This window comes from Rhodamnia argentea, chromosome 9 (genome assembly GCF_020921035.1).
Source record: "Rhodamnia argentea isolate NSW1041297 chromosome 9, ASM2092103v1, whole genome shotgun sequence".
NCBI lineage: Eukaryota > Viridiplantae > Streptophyta > Magnoliopsida > Myrtales > Myrtaceae > Rhodamnia > Rhodamnia argentea.
Window position 1 is genome coordinate 14,195,678 of NC_063158.1, and position 22,601 is coordinate 14,218,278.

Below are 22,601 nucleotides of genomic sequence, written 5' to 3' on the forward strand. Positions count from 1 at the left end.
CTTGGATTTTGATTGACCTCTACGGCTTGATCCTCGATCCGTTGATCTTCCTCTTCCTTGACTGCTTTTCTCCTTCCCAAAGAGTCCCTCTCCCGAAGATTTTGAACTACTTGCCCTTTTCCGGATTACGTTAGAAATTAAGGCAGCAGTCACCTCTCCGATCTCCGGGGTTTCCTTGCCATAAAGGAGCGTAGTCACCAAGTGTTCAAACGAATCTGGCAACAACGCCAATAGTAGAAGCGTTATGTCTTCATCCTCGAACTTTACCTCCAAGCTTGTAAGTTCACCGATCATCCGATTGAACACATTGAGGTGTTCCAACGGATCTCCTCCTTCACTCATCCGAAGCGAATACAATCTCTTCTTCAAGAATAACTTGTTCGTAAGAGATTTTTTCATGTAGATGCTTTCGAGCTTGAGCCATACCTGCGGAGTGGAATCGATTTCCGCTACGTATTGAAGGGCCTCGTCCGATAGGTTCAATCGGATTGTGTTGCACGCCCTCTCCTCCATGTCGGCCCAATCATCATCGGTTATGGTGGCCGGCTTGTTCGAACTTCCCAAAAGAACCTTTGATAAACCCTATTGAATCAACAGATCCTTCATCCTTCTCTTCCATAGTGTAAAATTATTCTTCCCAGTGAATCGTTCTATATCGAATCGAATGGTCGTACGTTTTCTAGCCATCTAGTCAAAAGTCGCAATACAGGAACGAAGAACCTGGATTGCTCTGATACCAATTATTGTGCGGAAGAGCTCTCTAATTAGATGAGATGAAAAAAAAAATAAGAAAAATCAAGAACGCAGAGATTTACGTGGTTCGGAGAAAATCCGCCTACGTCCACCGGAGAGAGAGGCGATTTCTTATTTACGAGCGTAAAAAGATACAAGGTACAAGTGCTGAATAATAAAGATCATCATATTTGTATCCTAAAGATCTTATCGGTTTAAGAAACTAACTAATAAATCTTTAGTGATTATCCCCCAAATCTTTTGAAATATCTTGACATATCTCCAAGCCTTCCTTGACTTCGTTTGAAATTCAAGACAACATCAATAGACGCCATAAACGTAATACACAAGTGGAATGATATATTGAAACTTTAGCAGCATCATTTGATGAAAACTTGATGGTGACCAAATTTGACTACAGACTGAAAGTGTGTACTTTGTTAAGAAATAATTAAAAAAAAAAATTGGAGACCAGAATTGTGACCAAGAGCTAAAATTGATACTTTTGAAGGGAAATAGGTATACTCTATCGGTAGACTATTAATTACAACTGAAATTTGTATAAATCATAACTAATTCTACGTACATTATATAAATAATGATAACACCAATTATCATGCTTTTGACTTGGTCGAATAAATAATGAAAATTTTGATGCTATACTCCCCTTATTACATATGTCATAAACGAAACCAAACAACATGATAGGTATTACATTACTTAAACCAAGCAGCGCAAAAGTTAATAAACTTACAGTCTTATTCTATTATTGTAACCAAACGGGATTGTAACCAAACGGGTTGTATGTTTGTTATGAGGCATAAGGTGGAAAGGGGTTCTTTAGATGAAAGGAAAGAGACGGAGAGAAAGGATTATGCGGGATTATGAGATATTATGAAGAAGTTCGCAGGAATTTGGAGGGATTTGTGTATTAATAAACATGTTTATTCTTCTTTCTCACTCGTACCCTTATTATACACGTATTTAAAAATGCAGATACAAACATTAATGTCATTACATACTGTTTTCCTTCCTTTTTCCTCGCCAGGATTCAAACAAAATTATAATCACTTCTTTTATCTTTTATGATTACTTTAAATTCTCTTTTCCTTCTTAATCGCTTCTTCCAAAATAAAAGGGAAAAAAAAAAGATATATCCCCGATCGAAGATATGGAAATGGGAGTCTGACTTAGCTGGCTTTTACATAGTTATGCGTTTGCTCCTGATGGTTGACGTGTGTGATGGCAAGACAAAAAGGTCCAAATCTGTTTTCTCAAGCAACTAACCGTAAACGGTTTCAGTTAGTTTTTTGTAAATGATAATCATAAGAAATAATCAAATACAATTTGTTCAATATCTGGTATAGCGGACTAATCGAACTGTTATATGATTTATTAATTCAAATCATAGTTTTTTTTTTTTTTATAATCTAAAGACACGAGCAAATCATAATTGTTCTATTTATAGATCACAACCAAATATTAAACTATCGTTACAACTTGCATAACTTTGGTGATTACTGTCCACATGGCGTAATGAGTTGCATATTGGTTTTGTTGTATCCGATAAACGAAACTATCGAAAAAAATCGCTCTCCATTTTTCGTGTTTTCCCAGTTGTTTAGAGAGACGTAGATTAGCGAATACATAATTGTCATAAATCTTTCGTTTATATGCATCACTTTTCGAGAAATATAAGCTTAAACAGGACGTTTAATTTGATTCCTTTTTTTTCCTCCATTTTTCCTTTATTTTTTGCTTGGATTTTTTTTTTTTTTTTTCACTATATAAACTGAAACCCAGCCGGTTCATTCATTCAGCCTCAACTATTTTAGCGTTTTAGTAAGAGTCTCTCTCATTTCCTCTCTCAATCTCAATTTCATAAACATCTTCGCAGCTGCTCTCTTCCTTCTTCTTCGGTTCCATTCCCTACCAGATTAAAGAAGCGAGGGAGAAGGAAAAGAAAAGCCACGAAAATGACACCGAAGGTCTCGTCTGGAGACGATCAAAAGAACACCGTTCCGCCGTGGTTGAGGCCGATTATGAGCATCCAGCTCTATGGCTTGTGCGAGACTCATTCCTCCGAGGAGTGCAATTTTTACTGTAGAGTATGCATGTTCGCTCTGTGCAAAGAGTGCAAGAAGCAACACGATATTTTCGAGCACGAGATCATAAGGGTACATATAGTTTCCATTTCGGATCGTAATCGTAACAACATTCATTTTATCGGGGTGTCACGAAAATGCGCAATTTACTGCTACTCTTTTTCTCTTCATGATCAAGAAAACGGAAAGTCAGGATTTCTTTTCCTCATTTTGAAATCTTTGCCTCTTTTTGGGTCTTCAGCTTTTTAGGCATATAAAGTTAATGAAGTGGCGTCGTTCAGACTGGCGGATTTGGAGTCGCTGAGGGATGCTTCCGATATCTGTCCATACAAAGGAAACGGGCGGCTCGTTGAGGTTATATACAAAAGGGGAGATGGGATCGCCTGCTGCCACGGTCAGGGCAACGTTGTGGAGTGCGAATCTTGCCAATACCGGCTCAAGTCTCCGAGCGCCAAATACTGCTCCATCCAATGCAAGGTGACGATCAGGCACATTTCTTTGAACAAACCGGGTTTCGATCCACCTATATCGTGCATCATTTTGAATGTGCCGCAATTTCGAACGACGTTTTCTCACATGTGAGTCATTCTTTCTCGTTTTTTTCCTTCGTAGGTTGAAGCCGTGATGAAGATGAATGAAAGTGAAAGTGTGACGAACGAAGCAAAGAGGAAGGTAGAGACCATATCAGAGGAGAGTGCTAGCGATGTGAAGTCATTCACGAAACGACCAAGAGAGTAGAAAAACCCGTAGAGAGCTCCATTTTATTAGCCGAAGATTGGTACATATTGATTACATTCTTGAATAGGGTTCGTTGAAACTCTGATTTTTCTGCTTTTGGTGTCGAATCCACCACGAATGTTAAGCTCTACTTTTCTTGTTAAGCTCTACTTTTCTTTACTCCGTCGTGAAGTATATTGATGCAACAATTCTCCGTTTCAGTTCTACAAGCAAATATGACCGCCAAGTATTATGATTGGTACTATTACTATTTGTGGCATTTTTGGGATCATATAAATTCATCGTAATTTTTCCAGTGGTAATTAAACAATATTTTTTTTTTTTTTGATAAGGTAAGTATGTATTGATCTTTCAAAAGCTAGATACAAAAAAACCGGGCACAGAAGCTATGAACTCAACATGGCACATAGGGTGCCAGGGAGAGTTCAACGTTGACCGGTTGCAAAATACACCCAAGAGAGGGGCCAGAGCCAAAAGACTAGCAAGCTAGCAGGGGAAAGAAAAAGGCCAAACAAGTGGCCAAACAAGAAGAGGAACCAACAAAGCAGAAGTACACAGCTAGAAGATGAATAATTAAACAATATTATTCTCCACTTTTTCCACAAATTTCTGAATGCCATTTTAATGGGTCAAACCGTCCACAATTATTTCATATAATAATGTCATGCCAACTCCATCACGGGTAAACATGTAGGTATCCAACAGCCGACTCAGTCGCACTCCCACTTCGGCCTTCTGAGTCGGATGTATCCGTTTTCGGTATTTTAAGTCATTGACTATGGCTTTAAGTTTGGTGTATTGGAACAGACATGTACGCTGAGATGGACAGGAATATAACATGAAACAACTTTTTCTGTTACGAACTGTCGATAGATGCGAGGTTAGAAACTTCGAAATGGAAATCACAACCAGGCTCTGAGGATGAAATTTCACAACACCAACACTGCACTAGCATTTTGCATGTCGAATTCTTGCCTGCTCAAATAGACACATCGAATCCAATTTAACTAATGCTTAGATTGTTATCATTATTAATCCTATCGTACTTTTAACTATGTAGTAACTAATATGCATTTTAACATAATTACATACCATATGATAGAATGTAAATAATGATCACAGAACTAATTACTAGATAATACATATATATTACACTCATAGAAGGTTATCAAAGTGGTATTTACTCTATATTATTGTAGTATAATCGCATGCTATGTGTTTAACTTTTCATTATAACATACATAAATCATCAAAATATCGCTAAGTATTCATAAATCACATATTTATCTGGTTATTAAACTTATGAGTCATGGTTAAAGTGATAAGTACTATAATACCTATAATTCTGATTTTAGGGTACTCTTGAGAATTCTAATCCTGTCCTTCCCGTATTACATACGTCATAAATGAAATTAAACAACATAAGATGTATCACATTACTTAAACCAAATAGCGTACTAGCTATTATATTACAGTCTAATTCTTCTATTATTGCACCAAAAGGGCTGTAAGTTTGTAAGGAGGAATTAGGTGAAAAAACGTTCTACAAATATAATCGTGTTAGGATGAAGGGAAAGAGACAAAGAGATAGGATTATGCCGGATTATAAAAGATTAAGAAGAGGTTTTTTTTTTTTTCGGCCTTTAAGAGATTGAGAAGAACTTGCCTTGTCAATTTATACGCAATTTTAGGTCACTCTAAATCTTTCTAAATGCGAAGGAATTTGGATGGATTTGTGTACTAATAAACATGTTAAATCGTTTTTCTTAGTTGTGTGCTCTCATTTCTCATGTATATGTGCGCGCGCGCGTGTTTAATTATGTGTGTGTACGTATGTAAGTATGAAAACGGATATTAATGTCATCATATGCTGTTTTTCTTTCTTTTTTCCTCGCTAGCATCCAACAATAGTATAATTAATTATCTTCAGACCATTCTTCTTTTCTCTTATACTTATTTAAATAATAGACTAGATCATTGATAGAAGCAAATAAAAATGATATAATCTCCGATCTAAGATATGGTTATGTGGGAGTATGACTGAGCTGGCTTTTCTAGTGGTGGAATCGTGCGGTTTGTTTTCTCAAGCTATTAACCGTAAACGGTTTGAATTAGTTATTTGCAACTGAGATTATCAAACACAATCTGTTTGATACCTTTTTCCTCTCTTTTTCCTTCGTTAATTCACCCTCAGTTGCACTAGCGCTTTAGCAAAGTCTCTCTCATTTCCTCTCTCTCAATGTCAACTTCATAAACATCTTCGCAGCCTGCTCTTCTTTCTTCTTCTTGGGTTCCATTCTTTATCAGATTGAAGACGCGAGGGAGAGAGGAAAAGAAAAGCCACAGAAATGACAGCGATGGATATGACGATGGTCTTGTCTGGAGATGATCAAAAGAATGTTGTTCCGCCGTGGTTGAGGCCGATCGCGAGCATCAAGCTCTATGACTTGTGCAAGAATCATTCCTCCAGAGAGTGCAATTTCTACTGTAGAGTCTGCATGGTCGCTCTGTGCAAAGAGTGCAAGAAGCAACATGATCTTTCCGAGCACGAGATCATAAAGGTATTAGTTTATGTTTCAAATTGTCTTCGCGATTGTAATCATGATAGCATTTGTTTTATCAGTGTGTTGCGAAAATGCGCAGTATACTACTGCTCTTTATCTTTCCATGATCAAGAAAAATGGAAACTGGGGTTTTCTTTTCCTCATTTTGAATTCTTTGTCCCTTTTCAGTTTGTCTGTTTGGATTTTACTCTTTCAGGCATATAAAGTTGCCAAAGTGGCATCCTTCAGAATGGAGGATTTGGAGCCGTTTTGGGATATTTTCGATATTTGTCCGTACAATCAAAATGGGTGGCTTGTTGCGGTCATATATAAAAAGGGAGATGGGATCACTCGCTCTCGTGACCAGACCGATGCTGCGGAGTGCGAATCATGCCACTACCGGCTCAAGTCGTCGGGCTCCAAATACTGCTCCGTGGAGTGCAAGGTGACGATCGAGCACATCTTTTTGAGCGAACCGAGTTCGGACTTCCTACGTCGTGCGTCGTTTGGAATGTAATGCAGATTTGAGCAACGTTTTACCTCATGTGGTAATTCTTTCTTCTTTTTCCATTGTAGGTCGAAGCCGTGATGAAGATCAATGAAAGTGGAAATATGAAGAACGAAGCGAAGAGAACGGTAGAGACCATACCAGAGGGGAGTGCTAGCAATGTCCAGTCATTCAGGAAACGACCAAGAAAGCAGACAAGCCCGCAGAGAGCTCCATTTTATTAGCCGAAGATTGGTTATTGGCAAACTTGGTGAAAATCGGGGTGGGCTACTTTGTTTTGGTACATGATGGCTAATTTTACCTTTAGTTGTTTTGGTGCATTCTCGATGGAGCTCAGTGGAACTTTAGTTTTTCTGTTTTTGGTATTGGATCCACCACGAATGTAGGGAAATAAGCTCCATTTTGCTTGACTCTGCTATGAAGTATATCGATGCAACAATAATCTCTCGTTCAGTTCTACAAGCGAATATGACTGCGAATTATTATTATTATTATTATGATTAGGATCATATAAACTCAATTTATCGAATGGTAATTAAACAATTTTATCCTCTACTATTTCCACAATTTTCGATATACAATCCTATTGCCGACTCCGCCAAGGACAAACATGTAAATAGCCAACAACCAGCTCAACCGCCAAGAAATTAAAGCAAAGACACTATCTTATCAAATAGAGAGGAGTTCGGTCACTATCTTGCGGGTTCGGGTCCTGGCCTTACTGGGAAGGATATGGCGAATTGTAAGTCTAACTAACCTGGCTTTTATGCATTTACATGTTTGTCCCCGATAAAATGGATCGTCACTGTTTTATTAATAGATAAAAGCCAAAAACGAAGTATCGTCGCAATATTTGCAAATGAAAACCGTGGAAAGCGGTCTAATACAATTCTAATAGTGCTGCTGTAGACGATTGATTACAACCAAATTTTGCATTAATCTTAACTACTTTTTAATGTTATAAATAATGAAAACACCAATTATCATTTTTTACATAATCACCTGATGTAAGATTAATGAATAGAATATTAGTTGATAGGTAAATACTTGTTGTAATAATTATTGTGTTATCTTGATAATGCACAATTACATATCAGATTAAATACAATGCGTAATACATTAATTATCATACTATTAGTGGCCCTCTATTAGATACGATTATCCAACATGTTATATTTTCAACTGGTTTTCTCAATCATAGTTATTTTAACTAATACTTTTAATGCCCTCGTACTTTGAACTGTGCAGTAAATACTGTGTATTTTAACATAATTACATGCTAAGTTGTAAAATATAAATAATCATTGAATTGATTAGTAGATAATGCATAAAAATTTATTTATTACCCTGATTATAGGTTATCAACATGACATTTACTCTAAATTATTGTAGTGTAATCACCTGGTATGTGTTTAACTTTTCATTATAACATACATAAATCATCAAAATATTGCTAACTATTTCATAAATTACATGTGGAATTGGTTATTAAACTTACGAGTCATGATTAAAGTGATAAGTATTATATTCTCTCTCATTTTGATTTAGGGGTTTCGTAGAATTCTAATGCCATTAATTAAACTAAACAACATAATATTATTGCGTACTTCAACCAAACAGCGTAATAGCTATTATATTACTATCTTATTATATTTTTGTACCAAAAGGGTTGTAAGTTCGTGAGAAGGAATTAGGTGGAAAAACGTTATACGAATATAATCTTGTTTGGATGAAGGGAAAAAGACGGAGTGATAGGATTATGCCGGATTATGAGTGATTCGGAAGAATTTGCTCGGTCAATTTTATACACAAATTTAGTTCACTCCGATTCTCTCTAAATGCAAAGGAATTTGGAAGGATTTGTGTACTAATAAACCTGTTAAATCGTTTTATGTATTCAAATATATATTAACGGACATTAATGTCATTATACATGTTTTTGTTTCTTGTTTCGTCGCTAGGGTCCGAACGATAGTAGAATTAATTCTCTTCAGACCATTCTTCTTTTCTCATATACTTTTTTAAACCTTTTCCCTTTCATAATCACTTGGATATGGGAGTGCGACTGAGCTGGCTTTTAGACGTTTATCCCTGACGGAACTATTGCGTTATTAGGTGTGGAAGTGTGCGGTTTGTTGTCTTCAAGCTACTAACTTTAAACGGTTGTAATTAGTTGTTTGTAAATTAGAATCGCAGAAATTATAGTCAAACGCAATTTGTTCAATTTCTGATATAAGGACTAATCGAACTGTTATATGACATATTACTACAAATCACAGATAATTTTTTTTATAATCTAAAGACCAGAGCATTGTAATTATTTTATTTGTAGATCGCAACCAAACTAAACTATCATCCCAACTTGCATAACTTTGGTGATTAATGTGATTCCTTCTTTTCCTCTCATTTTCCTTTATATTTTGCCACATTATTTCTTACCATATAAGCGTAAACCCAGCCCGTTTATTCATTCAACCTCAATTATTTTAGTGCTATAGCAAAAGTCTCTCTCATTCCCCCTCTCAATCTCAATTTCATAAACATCTTCGCCACCTGCTCTCCTTCTTCTTCTTCTTCTTGGGTTCCCGTTCTTTATCAGATTAAAGAAGCGAGGGAGAGGGAAAAGAAAAGCCACGAGAATGACGGGGAAGGATATAATGATGGTTTCGTCTGGAGATGATCAAAAGAATGTCGTTCCACCATGGTTGAGGCCGATCGCGAGCATCAAGCTCTATGACTTCTGCGAGACTCATTCCTCCAAAGAGTGTAATTTCTACTGTAGAGTCTGTATGGTCGCTATGTGCAAAGAGTGCAAGACGCAACACGATCTTTCCAAGCATGAGGTCATGAAGGTACATATAGCCTCCATTTCCAATCTTCTTCGCGATTGTAATCGTAACAACTTTTGTTTTATCGGTGCATCGCAAAAAGCGCAATATACTACTCGTTTATCGTTTCACGAACAAGAAAATGGAAAACCGAGATTTCTTTTCCTTATTTTGAATTCTTTTCCCCTTTTAAATTTTTTCTCTTTTGGTCTTTATATGTTCAGGCATATAAATTTGATAGAGCGGCGTCGTTTAGAATGAAGGATTTGGAGCCGTTGTGGGATATTTATGATATATGTTCGTACAATAAAAATGGGTGGCTCGTTGTGGTCATACACAAAAGGGGAGATGGGATCGCCCACTCCCACGGTCAGAGCGATGCTGGGGAGTGCGAATGTTGCCAGTACCGGCTCAAGTCGCCGAGCACCAAATACTGCTCCGTGGAATGCAAGGTGATGACCGAGAGCATATTTCATTGAAAAAAAAAAAACCGTGTTCCAATCCGCCTACTTCATGCATCATTTTGAATGTGCTATGATTTTGAACGACGTTTTCGCACATGTGGGTCATTCTTTCTCTTTTTTTCCTTTGTAGGTTGAAGCCCTGATGAAGATGAAGGAAAGTGAAAGTATGAAGAACGAAGCAAAGAGAAAGGCAGAGACCATATCGGAGGGGAGTTCTAGCAGTGTACATTCATTCAGGAAACGAGCAAGAAAGCAGAAAAATCCGCAGAGAGCTCCATTGTATTAGCTGAGGATTGGCAATTAGCAAACTTGGTGGAAATCAGGGTGGGCTACTTCGTTTTGGTACTTAATGGCTAGTTTTTCTTTTAATGTTTTTCGTACATTCTTGAATAGGGTTCTGGGAAACTCTTATCTTTCTGTTTTTGCTGTCGGATCCACCATGTACGTTAAGCTTACTGTTCTTTACTCCGACGTGAAGTATATTGATGCAACAATTATCTCTTTTTCAGTTCTGCGAGTGAATAAGACCGCTAAGTATGATGATCATCATTATTTGATATTGTTATTATTATTATTGGTGGCATCTTTGGGATCATATAAACTCATCGTAATTTTTCCAATGGGGATTAAAAATACTATTCTCTACTTTTTCCACAATTTGCTGAATGCCATTTTAGTGGGTCAAACCGTCTACAATTATATCACACCATGGCTCGGCCTAGCTTGACTATATAGCAAAAGGAAGTTCATTTTTTTTTCCCTGAAAATAAAAAGAGAGCAAAGAAGCTTGAGAGAGAAAGAAGGGGGGGGTGCGGGGGGAGAAGCGACGATTTTAGCCTTACTTTTTATATTTAGGTACGTCATTGCCGCGTATGAGAGAAAAATATTAAAAAAAGCTGTGTCAACATTTTTGTTAATTGACGTAGTTAATGAAAGGACTCGATTGTACAAATTTAACAAGTTTTAGGATTTGGTTGCACTTTTGTAAGTTTTAAAATTCAATTGCACTTCTATCACTTTTCGTGATTAAAAGTTTCCTATTTTTATATTACTAGTATTGGTAGTATAATCTTTAGGGTCATACAAACTCATCATAATTTTTCCAAAAGCCAATTGCGGTCTTAACCCTTGTAGGTGCTACTCGCTAAACCTTGTAGGTAAAATATATATAAGTTCTATTAGTACTTGAATCAATGCGTGGACCCGTAGCGATATGAAACTAGGTACTTAATGTCGATAAACGAAATGTAGGTAGATATAAAATTCTCAGAAATGCTGATCAAACGATTTTATTTTCCTCTTCTTCGATATTTGATTGGGATTTTTCTCATTTTCATTTGCAAATAGTCATTTTAATATGTCATCCCGTTCTCAATTATTTATAGCATTAGGATTTTTTTCTTCTGAAAAATAAAAGATGACTGAGAAGCTTGTGGAGAGAGTCGACTCTAATAGTGCTAATAGCGCTAATAGCGGAATACTCCAACAAGGGCAAACTTGTAAATGTCTGAAAGCCAGCTCAGTCCCAATCATCACTGTTTATCAAAACCACAGATAAGAGGCTTAAGGTGTGATGCAATCTAAAAACTCGTGCATTTTCTTTTTAATCCTTTTTTACCAAAAAAAAAAAAAAAAGAACTGCTTGATCTCTAAATATGTCTAAGCAACTCGTTGAATTTGCATAACTTTTCAGACATATCCCCATGACTTCAAATTCGATTTATCGAAATAGACACGTACGTTGTCGGAATGAATAAGAAAATAACGTGAAAAAACTTTTTTTTTTTTTTTTGGTTATGGTCTATCAATCAAGTGTGAGATTAAAAAAAATCAAAATTAAAATCACAACCAAACCCTAAGAGTGAGATTCCTCAGCGAGAACACAGTAGTCGGAATTTTCCATGTCCAATTATTAGTGCCTCCAATAGACACGTCAAACTCAATCAAGTATTAACTAGGTTTAGAGCTAGAGATAATTGAAAGAATAATTATGTTAATTCAAGTACTTGATTAGACAAATTAAGAGTGCAAGGACTTAATTGATAAAATTCACAATTTAAATATAAACTTTGACTTTCGCAACAACAACAACAAAAATTAACAAAAGAATTGACCAAATAGACGTTAAGTACAAGACAAATTATCTTACGAGCTATGATCAGGGAGTTTACTCATCTTCTTGTGGTTTCGGGTTCAACCCTTCTCGGAGGATTGCGGTAACAAAATCTTGAATGCACTAGGTAAAAGTGCACCCATGAGATCGATTAAAGAGTTAGGCTAGTCAAGATGTAGGAAAGTTAACCTAAAAATCACATACCTAATCACTAAACTAAAAAAGATAAATTTCTTTTCCTTTTGAATTTTTCTCCATGCGTGAGCTCGAGGCTCGTGCGCTCATTACTGAGTGCTCGAAGCATAAGAGTCCCCAATAGCCTCAAGATCCATGGTTCGAAAACATCTCAGAACCATGGCCGTCGTGAACTTCGCGGCTCAATAAGATCTCGTGGCCATGCCGATCGCGAATAGCTGAGCGGACATGGCCACCACGAGCTTAGAGCTTGAGCTCAAAGCTATGGCAAATGTCATGTGTGTGTCTCTCTCTATATATATATATATATATATATATATATATATATCTCTTATATTTGTCTTATTCGATACCTAATTTCTGTCAGCGCTAGCGTTAACATTTAGATGAGGTGAATAGGTGATTTCAAGGAATAATGGGAATCAATGCCAAGTATAAACAAATACGCTCAGACCTTCGTTTAGATGATGCTTGCTAATAAGATCTAAGATACCCTTAGATGGAGTAGCGTGCACAATTCTACTATCACGGTATATAAACAGAGAGAATAAGGGATAGAAAATTTGCACATAGAGTTTATAGTGGTTCAACTTCGTTCAAGCCTACATCCACATTTTCGCTATAGCAATCAATCGGTTAGATTCCACTAGTGAATAGCTCAAAGGTTACAACTTGGTGAATAGACTTCTCGTCTAACACTCTTACTCTCGAATGTTCTTCTCTAAGTATTATAGTGTTTGAATCAAAGGTATGTAAAAAATGTGAAACTCTCTTGACCTTGAAATTTAGAATTATACTCTCTCGTTATTTTTTGCTTTTCAACCTCGATGTCTCCTTTTATATTTCTCTATCTCCAACTTTTCGTTACAAGATCTCCATAGAATCACTCTTCAAATTTCCCGTTTGAACAAGATTGTATACAAAGGATCTCGTAACCGTTGAAGTTAATAAATGAAAGAATCTCCCGTTAACCAAACCTCCCATACAATTAGGATCTTGGATTTTCGTAGATAAAGTTCTTTATTAGGTGAGTCATCCGCGTCTCCCTTAATTCACGTCTTTGATTGATTTTCAAGATTGGGAATCTCCAAGAACGATCCAACTTGATTTACTAGCCATTGTGATGATGTAATCATCTTGAATATATCACTTGATAATTTGATCGTTGCACATGAAATACTCTCTCGGAGCTTGAGCTTTATTCCAATGTCTGAGCTCCCCACTAGACGTACAACACCTGAGCTCCATATCGCTTTTGAGCCCCCTCAGAACATCATTTGAGCCTTTCTTGCCAAATTCAATCATGTGTACCTATTCTTTATTATTCGAATGTACATTAGGACAATCTGCAAACATCATTTCATTGCATTAACTCAGATATTAGAGATCGTGGATTTTTTTGTCAATTTTAAAATCAATTATGATTTTTCTCAACAATCTCCTCCTTTTTTATAATGATAAAACTATCCAAACAAATATACCAATTGTTGTATAAATATCATGAGTAACATTATAATTTGCTATTCAATGATATTTTGCTAGCAATAATATATCATAGAGTGCCTTAGCAAAAATAAGTTCTGGGATAACGATGAATTCATTGTTCGAATGCGTTCTCAAAATATAATTCAGTTTCGCCTTCAAAACTTGTAGAACCTGTGTCAAAGCATCTAAAAACTTGTAGAACATGTAAAGCTTGTATTAGAGCATGTAAAACTTGTATCAAGATTAGAACAAGTTTCTTCTGTTCAGAGTGTTTAATTCATTCTTGATCTGTAGAACCTGTATAGCTTGTATCAGAGAGTAACGAGTTTAAAGCATTATAGAGGTTCAAAGCATAAACTATAAGTGTGTAACTTCAAAACTTATATACTCAGAATGTCTTGTTCCTGAATCATTCTCAGAACTTGTTTATGTGATATTTGTTCATTTCATATCGTATCTTGGAACTTATTGCTGCAAATCATAACCTCTCCCTTTTGGAATACAATAAGGGGCATAATATACTTCTCCCCCTTTTTGTCATCAGTACGAAAGCATAGATTAAACCATCATATGTGCAAAAAATCAACATCCAAACTCAAAAACATTCAACATTCAAAACAGAATCAAATCTAAGAAAATAAGAGAATGCAAATGAGTTCTATTTGGGTGGATTTGGGGCTGGAGTAGATGTGGATGACACAAGTCTGAAGGAAGTTGGACCAAAGTGAATTTGGATAACTGTTCCAGCTTTAGATCAATTGTCGTTCTCATGTTGTCCATCTTCTTTCCCATGTGTTCCATCTCAATGAAGGCCAACTTGTTATATGAGGACATATCTCTCCCAGCTTCTAAATTTCAAAGGTCATTCTATCCTTCATTTCATCAATCTCCACATGTATTGGGCTCCACATATCCTTAATCAGTTTTGCCAATTCACCTTATCTGTACATGATTTCTTTAAGCATCTCAGAGTTTGTAGCATCACTCATATCATCTTTAGTCTGAACGCCATCAGCTTTAGATGACTCCCTCCAAGTCTTGGCTTGGTTCTCAATTGATGATATCGAAGTGTCTTGCAGATTTGGATCTGAAGCTGTCTTGAGTGGAGTATCGTCTGAAACATCAATGTTTTTGTCAACATGTACAATATGCTCACCCTCAATCTGAGCATCCTTCTGCATCTGATCTACCTTCTAAGAATCATTCTCAATTTCCTTCTGGTCACTTGTTCCTTGATCCTCAACTAGGATAGTTTGAGCATCAAATTGCTCATTGACTTCAACTTCCACATCTTGTGGACTTTCTACTTCCTTTTCTAACTCCTTTTTCTCTTTCTCCTCCTTCTCTTTCTCTTGCTGCTCCATCTAAGCTGCAATAGCATCTTCAGCAAATTGTTTTAATAAGATTCTCAATATCTTGCTTAATTGACTCATCATCCAAAGCTAACTTTTCCAATTCAGCTCTTGCAGCAGCTTCCTTCTACTCATGATGGTTCCATCTAAACAAGGGATCCTTCAGCAGTATCCATTTCAGAGTCATTGAGGATCCTATCAAGCAACCTCTGACCAAGTTTTCTTCTTTGTCTAGGTCTTGTGGACTTGTGAGCAAGCATCTTCATCCTCCTTTTCCTTGTGGATTCAGAAGATTGAGCTGGTGAATGCTCAGTAGACTGTTCAATAGATGAAGCTCTCTTGATCTTGGAATTTAGAATTATGCTCTCTCGTCGTTTTTTGCTCTTCAACCTTGAGGTCTCCTTTTATACTTTTTCAATCTCCAACTTCTCGTTGCAAGATCTCCAAAGAATCACTCTTCAAACTTTCTATTTGAACGATATTGTATATAAAGGATCTTGTAGCTCATAGCTGTTGAGGTTGACAAAGGAAAGAATCTCCCGTTAGATCAAACCATCCATACAATAAATATCTTGGGTAGATAGAGTTATTCATTAAGTGAGTCATCCTCATCTCTCTTATCCACGTCCTTGATTAATCTTTAAGATTGAAAATCTTCAAGAACGATACAACTTGATTTGCTAACTGTTGTGATGATCTAATCATCTTGAATATATCTCTTGATGATCTGGTCATTGCATATAAAATACTCTCTCGGAGCTTGAGTTTCATTCCAACGTCCGAGCTCCCTGCTCAACGTACAACATCTAAGCTCCATACAGCGTTTGAGCCCCTCAAAACATCGTATGAGCCTTTCTTGCTATATTCAATCCCCGTGTAACAAAATAACATTTCATTGCATTGACTCGGATATTAGAGACCATGCATTGTTTTGTCAACTTCAAAATCAATTAGGGGTTTTTCTCAGCAATTTCCATATGAGTAAACGCCATGAAGGTAATACACGTGGAATGATACATCGAATCTTTAACAACATCATTTGACGGAAATTTGGTAGTGGCCAAATTTGGGTATCGACTGAAAGTTGGTGCTTTATTATGAAATAATAATAAAAAAAGTGAGACCCGAGCCAAAATTGATACTTTTCAAGGGGATTAGAGACACTGTATTGGCAGACTATTGAGTACAATTAAAACTTGCATCAATCATATCTAATTATACCTATACTATATTTATCGTGACAAAGCCAATTATTATTGTTTTGACTCGCTCGCATATTATGAGATAATGAATTAAACTATCACGTGACAGGTAAATAATTGATGAAGTAACAAGTATGCTATCTTGATCTTGCATAATTTGTTATTTACACATTTACCCCCAATGGAGCTTTTACCCTTTAAGGTGGTTGACGTGTTCGGTGCAGGACAAGGGTCCACAACTGTTTTCTCAAGCTACTAACTGTAAACGGTTTCAATTATTTATTTCTAAATGATAATCATAGAAAATAACCAAATACAATTTGTTCTATATCTTCTATAATGGACTAGTCGAACTTTTCTATAATATATTAGTACAAATCATAGTTATTTTTTGTTTTATAGTCTGAAGACGGGCAAATCGTATTTATTTTATTTGTTGATCGCAACCAAAAGCTAAACTATAGTTACAATTTTGCATAACTTTGGTGTTTACTATCAACATGGCATGGTGACTATTATATTGGGTTCGCTTGTATTTGATAAATGAAATTATGAAAAAAGTTGTTCACCATAGCATAAATTAACGAACAGAGAATTGGCGCAAACATATGTTCATACTCGTCATTTTTCTAGAAATGTAAATGTAAACCCGATGTTTAATTTGATTCCTTTTTTTCCTCTCTTTTTCCTTTGTTGTTTTGCTTGATTTTTCCCTTTTTTTTGTACTGTATAAACTTAAACCCGATCGGTTCATTCACTCACCCTCAGTAATTTTAGCTCTTTAGCAAAGTCTCTCTCATTTCCTCTCTCTCAATCTCAATTTCAGGAACATCTTCGCAGCCTGCTCTCTTTCTTCTTCTTGGGTTCCACTCTTTATCAGATTAAATAAGCGAGGGAGAGGGAAAAGAAAAGCCACGAGAATGACTGGGAAGGACACAAGGATGGTCTTGTCTGGAGACGATCAAAAGAACGTCGTTCCGCCGTGGTTGAGGCCGATCGCCAGCATCAAGCTCTATGACTTTTGCGAGTCTCATTCCTCCAAAGAGTACAGTTTCTACTGCAGAGTCTGCATGGTCGCTCTATGCAAAGAGTGCAAGAAGCAACACGATCTTTCTGGGCACGACATCATAAAGGTACTAACTAGTTTTCATTTTGAATCGTCTTCGCAATGTTAATCGTAACGGTATATCGGCATGCACGAAAATGTGTAGTATGCTACTACTGTTTATCATTTCATGATCAAGAAATACCGGAATTTGTTTCCCTCATTTTGAATTCTTTGCCTCTCTTTAGTTTTTCTTTTTGGGTTTTGATCTTTTCAGGTATATAAAATTGCTCGAGTGGCGTCGTTCAGAAAGAAGGATTTGGAGCCGTTATGGGATATTTCCGATATCCGTTTATACAATCAAAAGGGGTGGCCTGTTGCAGTCATATATAAAGAGGGAGATGGGATCTCTCGCTCTAGCGACCAGAGCAATGCTGCAGAATGCGAATCTTGTCGATACCAACTCAAGTCGCCGCGAGCCAAATACTGCTCTGTGGAATGCAAGGTGACGATCAAGCATATCTTTTCGAACGAACCGGGTTTCAACTACCTACATCGCGCATCACTTTGAATGCAACGCAGATCTCAAACAAAGTTCTATCACACGGGGTAATTCTTTCTTCTTTTTCCATTCTAGGTTGAAGCCGTGATGAAGGTGGATGAAAGTGAAAGTATGAAGAACGAAGCAAAGAGAAAGGTTGAGGCCATATCAGAGGGAAGTGGTAGCAATGTGAAGTCGTTTAGGAGACGATCGAGAAAGCAGAAAAACCCGCGGAGAGCTCCATTATTTTAGCCGAAGATTGGTAATTAGCAAACTTAGTGAAAATCGAGGTGGGCTACTTGGTTTTGGTACGTAATGGTTGATTTTTCTTTTGATTGTTTTGGTACATTCCTGATAGGGTTAAGTGAAACTATTGTTCTTCTGTTTTTGGTGTTGGTATTGATGCAACAATAATCTCTCTTTTAGTACTACGAGCGAATATGACTGCCAAGTGTTGTGATTATTATTATTATCATTATTGGTAATTAAATAATTTTTTTTTGGTAAAGTAAGTATGTATTAACTTTCCAAAGCACTAGGTAGAAGAGTATAACCGGACACAAAAACCATGAACCCAAGATGTCATTGTTGTATGCCATAGAGGGTTCAACGGTGTACCGAATGCAAATTAAACAATTTTATTCTCCACTCTTTCCACAATTTTCTTATCTAATGATGTCCCTATGACTTCGAATTCGGTTGATTGGAGTAGATATGTACGTTGGGATTGGGAAGGACAAGAATATGACGTCAAAAGGATTTTTCCGTTGTGGATTATCAGTCGATGTGCGAGGTTAAAAATTTCGAAATGAAAAATACAACCAGGCTTTGAGAATGAGATTTCGCAATATGAACGTCGTGCTCGCATTGTTCATGTCAAATTCTCGTACCCACATCAAATGCAAGTTCGAGTGCTCGATTGAGAAAATTAAAAGCAATTAGAAGCAAAAGAACCTAAATAGATAAACATAGGCAGATATAGATACAAACATATACTTCAAAAAGAAATTAAGGAAAGAATTGACCAAATGAAAGTAAGTGTGTACACATATCATCTCACGAACTATGACGAAAAAGTCTTACTAACCTAGCTTTTATATTTTCCACAAAACAAATGAAGCCTAAACCTGCTCTGTGACAATTGGTGTTGATTTGTGACTTCGTACATCAAGTTTAGGCTAAAGACTTTATAAGATCCAGATCTAAAGATTGGGTTCAAAACTGCATATTGCCTGTTCGATGCTTTGTCCAGAAGAATCAAAATTCTTTTCATGAAAACGACTATTGGACAGTGTTTAGAATCGTGTCTGATGTTCGATTGCTCTAGTGATTATATGAATTACGTCTGATTCGCTGTATTTCCTTTTTGTTTCATGATGTATACTTCGAATCTTGATGCCTACCGCAAACGAGCATATGAATGGGAATCATAAGTCAACCTTGCTCCCCAACGATGGCCTACGAAGATGTCAAACGGGTGGATCGGATAGGGTTTGGACTAGGTCGAATATGGTTCGATCCAAATTAACACATTTAACCCGTTTTGACCTATTTTTATAGAAGTATAAATGTAATGGCCCAACCCACACTCCACCGTCTATCCAACCCATATTACTTAAACACTTCTATATTTAATCAAATCATGGAATATTTGTTTCTAACAATTTGTTAAGAAAAATGATATTGCTAAAACACCTTCATGCAATAAAAATTTAATGAATTTTTTTCAATTTTTATTTTTTCTAAAAATATAATTTTTAATATTAAATATTAAATTTTTTATTTGATTTTTTTTTTTTATTTTTCTATCTTGACAATCGGTAGTGGTTGGCGGCAGTCTGCAGCGGAGGGCGGCGGTGGCGGACAGCGACATTAACAATATTTATATTTTTCAATTTTTTTTTAATATTTCTCTCTTTCTTTTACTTATTAAAAATAATGAAAATCAAAATCAAAAATCAAGTAAATATAAATTGATAAATGGGTTAGGTTGGGCTAAGTGGACTTGTCTAGCTAAATGAGTCGTAAATGGGTTCAAAGATAAACCCATTAACAATCCACATATAATTATGTTAACCCATTGATAACCCATTTTGTAGAATTTTACTATCCATATTTGACCCATTTTCAATAAAGTTGGTCAAATATGAATTTTAGACCCATATTGATATCTCTACCTACGATTAAAGTCCATTCTCGTCGGTCTTGTTTCCCTCCTCTATGTGTGGATGATTCTATAGAGTTTGGATTCTTGATTTAGCCACAGTTTAGGTGATTGGAAAACGAAATTTTATCGCCAGCGTTGATTTTTGTGGTCACCGGCAGCTTTTCGGTAACGACGATGTTGGTTTAGTAACGGCAGCAGAAGTGTAGCGATAACGGTGGTGGTTGACCGGAGGTGTTGGCCGGCAACTGTCAAAAGCCAGAAATGATGACGTCGGTGAGTTCTCGAGGGAGAGGACTCCCGAAGAAGAAGAGCCAGAGAGAGAAAATAAAATAAAAAAAAAATAGTGATAAATAAATAATAGAAAAAAGAGAAACAAAAAATAGACTGAATTGGGTCAAGTGTGCTTAGTGGAGCAGGCCGAGCCGGATGAATTCAGGTGCAATTGAATAGAGTTAGCCAGGAATTTGGGTTAGGTTTTAGAACCGGGCCGGACTTAGTCTGGTCTGAGCTTTGTTAACCTGGGCCGTTAGACATTCTTATTTTAGAATTTACTTAGTTTAGAACTTTAATGAACATTAGATTTAGCATAAAAAAATGTGTAAACATCTTTAGGCAAACCCTGGGTTCAAAAATTGAATAAGCCTTTAGGGTTTTACCTTAGGATTTTGATTGTTTCTTAGAAACAAATGCTAGGTTGTTGATTGTGCCTTATTCATTTCTTTTTTATTTTTACCTAATTACGCATTTCTTTATATTGATTGTTCTTTTCATTTTCTTAGCGTGATTAGAGATGTTGCATGGACACTTAGTGGATTAGAATTTTAGAAATAAAATTGATAGAAACACTGCATGAACTCCTTAGAAAATGAAAATTCAAGTTGAGGCACCAAAAGGGCATTAGCTGATTAGCTAGTGCAATCAAGTTTCCAAACCTAAAAAATCTCTAGTTGGTAAGAAGTAAGGTATGGTCCCGCACCTTACTTGATTTCTAGCCAGCTTCAATAGGCTAGTAGTGACTCCTTTTGCATGTTGATTTTTTGTTTTTTAAGTCACGAATTGATAGGGACTTGGGAGAGCTCGAGCTAAGCATTTTTAGCTTAGTAATCCATTGACCATCCCTTGAGGGTACATTTGCCCTTTGAGAGGGTCGCAATAATACTATTTGTAATGCTTCTCTAATCAATGAAAGCAAATTTATCTTTATCTCTACTTTCCGCAATTTTATCTTTTATGTATGTTTGAATTCCTCGTACTTTAGTTGTAGTTTCAAATATTTTGTCGTTGATTAAATTCTGCTTGGTACCTTAGTTGTAGTTTTTAGATCTTCGTCATTGATTAAGTTCTAATGTTGTATCTTTATCATCACATTTAATCATAGATTGACCTTCGGAAAGGTATTTTATCCTTCGCCTTTGGATTAAATTCCAACGAACCATATTAGTTCTTGGGATTCATTGAGACTACTCCTATCCGGAATTGCCACTCCGTCTCCTTTTACTAAAATAGAATAACCAATTTTGGTGAAAGATATTTCGTTGATTGAGACACTTTTCGGCAAAATAACTATTTTCTTCTAATGAAACAAAAAAACAAATTAACAAATACAATCGACGATTTTGCTTCGTATGCCTCATTAGTGAGTTCACTTGCACATGTAATTTTCAATTCCCTTTACACTAAAGTTCACAAACCCTGAGGAACGGGCGGATTTGGAGGAACATGCTGCGTCCTCCCAATTATCAATATGCGAAGTAAATTTTGCACAGATGGAGAAAGTGCATATAAGTATGGACATTATGCAACATATTGATTTTCAGCACCATCCAAATTTTGGAGTTTTGAACACACTCTACCTTTAATTAGAGATTTTTTTTATTTAATCTTGCGATTTTAATTAGACATTTTCCTCAAATTTGCCGCACTTTGGTTAATAAAAGATTGCATTGTTAACAATTTTTCGTGAAAGGTTAGGGGAAATTATGGAGGCGAAAAAATACGATATGCACATGCTCGAGCCCTTAAACAAGAAAGTTTTTTTTTTTTTATAACTAAAACATGAAGGTTTAAGAAAAGCGAAAGGAGACCTAATAGCTTATGTAAAAATTGTATTCAAATGACAATTAGTGTAGTTTGTACTATCTATTAATAAGCACAATCTGAGTTGCGATCAAGCGATTCCGGTTAGGTTAAATACAAGATATTATTATTTTTAGAGAAAATTTCAAATAAGGGTCGAAAGTACCTTCATTGTTGTATAAAAAGGCCCGATCGAAAGGCATTTTCATCATTTGTATTTTTTTAATTCATTTTGCCTTTTCTTTCTCTATTTTCCCTTTTTCTTTTTTTCTCTTCCCTCCTCGGCCATTGTTGGGCCACCGGCGGAGGTTGCTGGACTTTTAGGCTAGGGCGGCCCTCGTTGGTGTTAGGTGGCCCTTACCTGGGTTCTGAAAGAAGAAAAACATTGGAAATCTCCCCAATGCCTAGAACACACAACACAAAGAAAAAGGCAACGAAACAATGCAGTGCCAAGAGCAAATCAATAACCCGGGAGCGAAATATAGATCGAAAAGGAGAGGAAAGGGA

The 22,601-nt window shown here is 36.3% G+C and overlaps 4 protein-coding genes across 4 annotated transcripts; all 4 read left to right on the forward strand.

Annotated features, from left to right (window-relative positions):
- The first annotated feature begins 2,721 nt into the window (after positions 1-2,721).
- On the forward strand, positions 2,722-3,612 carry LOC115726627. Its single transcript, XM_030656588.2, has 3 exons — positions 2,722-2,909; positions 3,087-3,314; positions 3,450-3,612. The coding sequence occupies exons 1-3, from the start codon at positions 2,775-2,777 to the stop codon at positions 3,573-3,575; spliced, it is 489 nt and encodes a 162-aa protein (XP_030512448.2). The 5' UTR covers positions 2,722-2,774; the 3' UTR covers positions 3,576-3,612.
- A 2,162-nt stretch (positions 3,613-5,774) lies between these two features.
- Positions 5,775-7,078, forward strand: LOC115726626. The gene is made up of 3 exons (XM_030656587.2): positions 5,775-6,136; positions 6,336-6,563; positions 6,695-7,078. The coding sequence occupies exons 1-3, from the start codon at positions 5,924-5,926 to the stop codon at positions 6,848-6,850; spliced, it is 597 nt and encodes a 198-aa protein (XP_030512447.2). The 5' UTR covers positions 5,775-5,923; the 3' UTR covers positions 6,851-7,078.
- A 2,053-nt stretch (positions 7,079-9,131) lies between these two features.
- On the forward strand, positions 9,132-10,425 carry LOC125316542. The gene is made up of 3 exons (XM_048285140.1): positions 9,132-9,478; positions 9,679-9,906; positions 10,049-10,425. The coding sequence occupies exons 1-3, from the start codon at positions 9,266-9,268 to the stop codon at positions 10,202-10,204; spliced, it is 597 nt and encodes a 198-aa protein (XP_048141097.1). The 5' UTR covers positions 9,132-9,265; the 3' UTR covers positions 10,205-10,425.
- Positions 10,426-17,041: 6,616 nt separating this feature from the next.
- On the forward strand, positions 17,042-18,242 carry LOC115726618 (uncharacterized protein At3g50808-like). Its single transcript, XM_030656576.2, has 3 exons — positions 17,042-17,398; positions 17,588-17,815; positions 17,948-18,242. The coding sequence occupies exons 1-3, from the start codon at positions 17,186-17,188 to the stop codon at positions 18,101-18,103; spliced, it is 597 nt and encodes a 198-aa protein (XP_030512436.2). The 5' UTR covers positions 17,042-17,185; the 3' UTR covers positions 18,104-18,242.
- Positions 18,243-22,601: the final 4,359 nt, after the last annotated feature.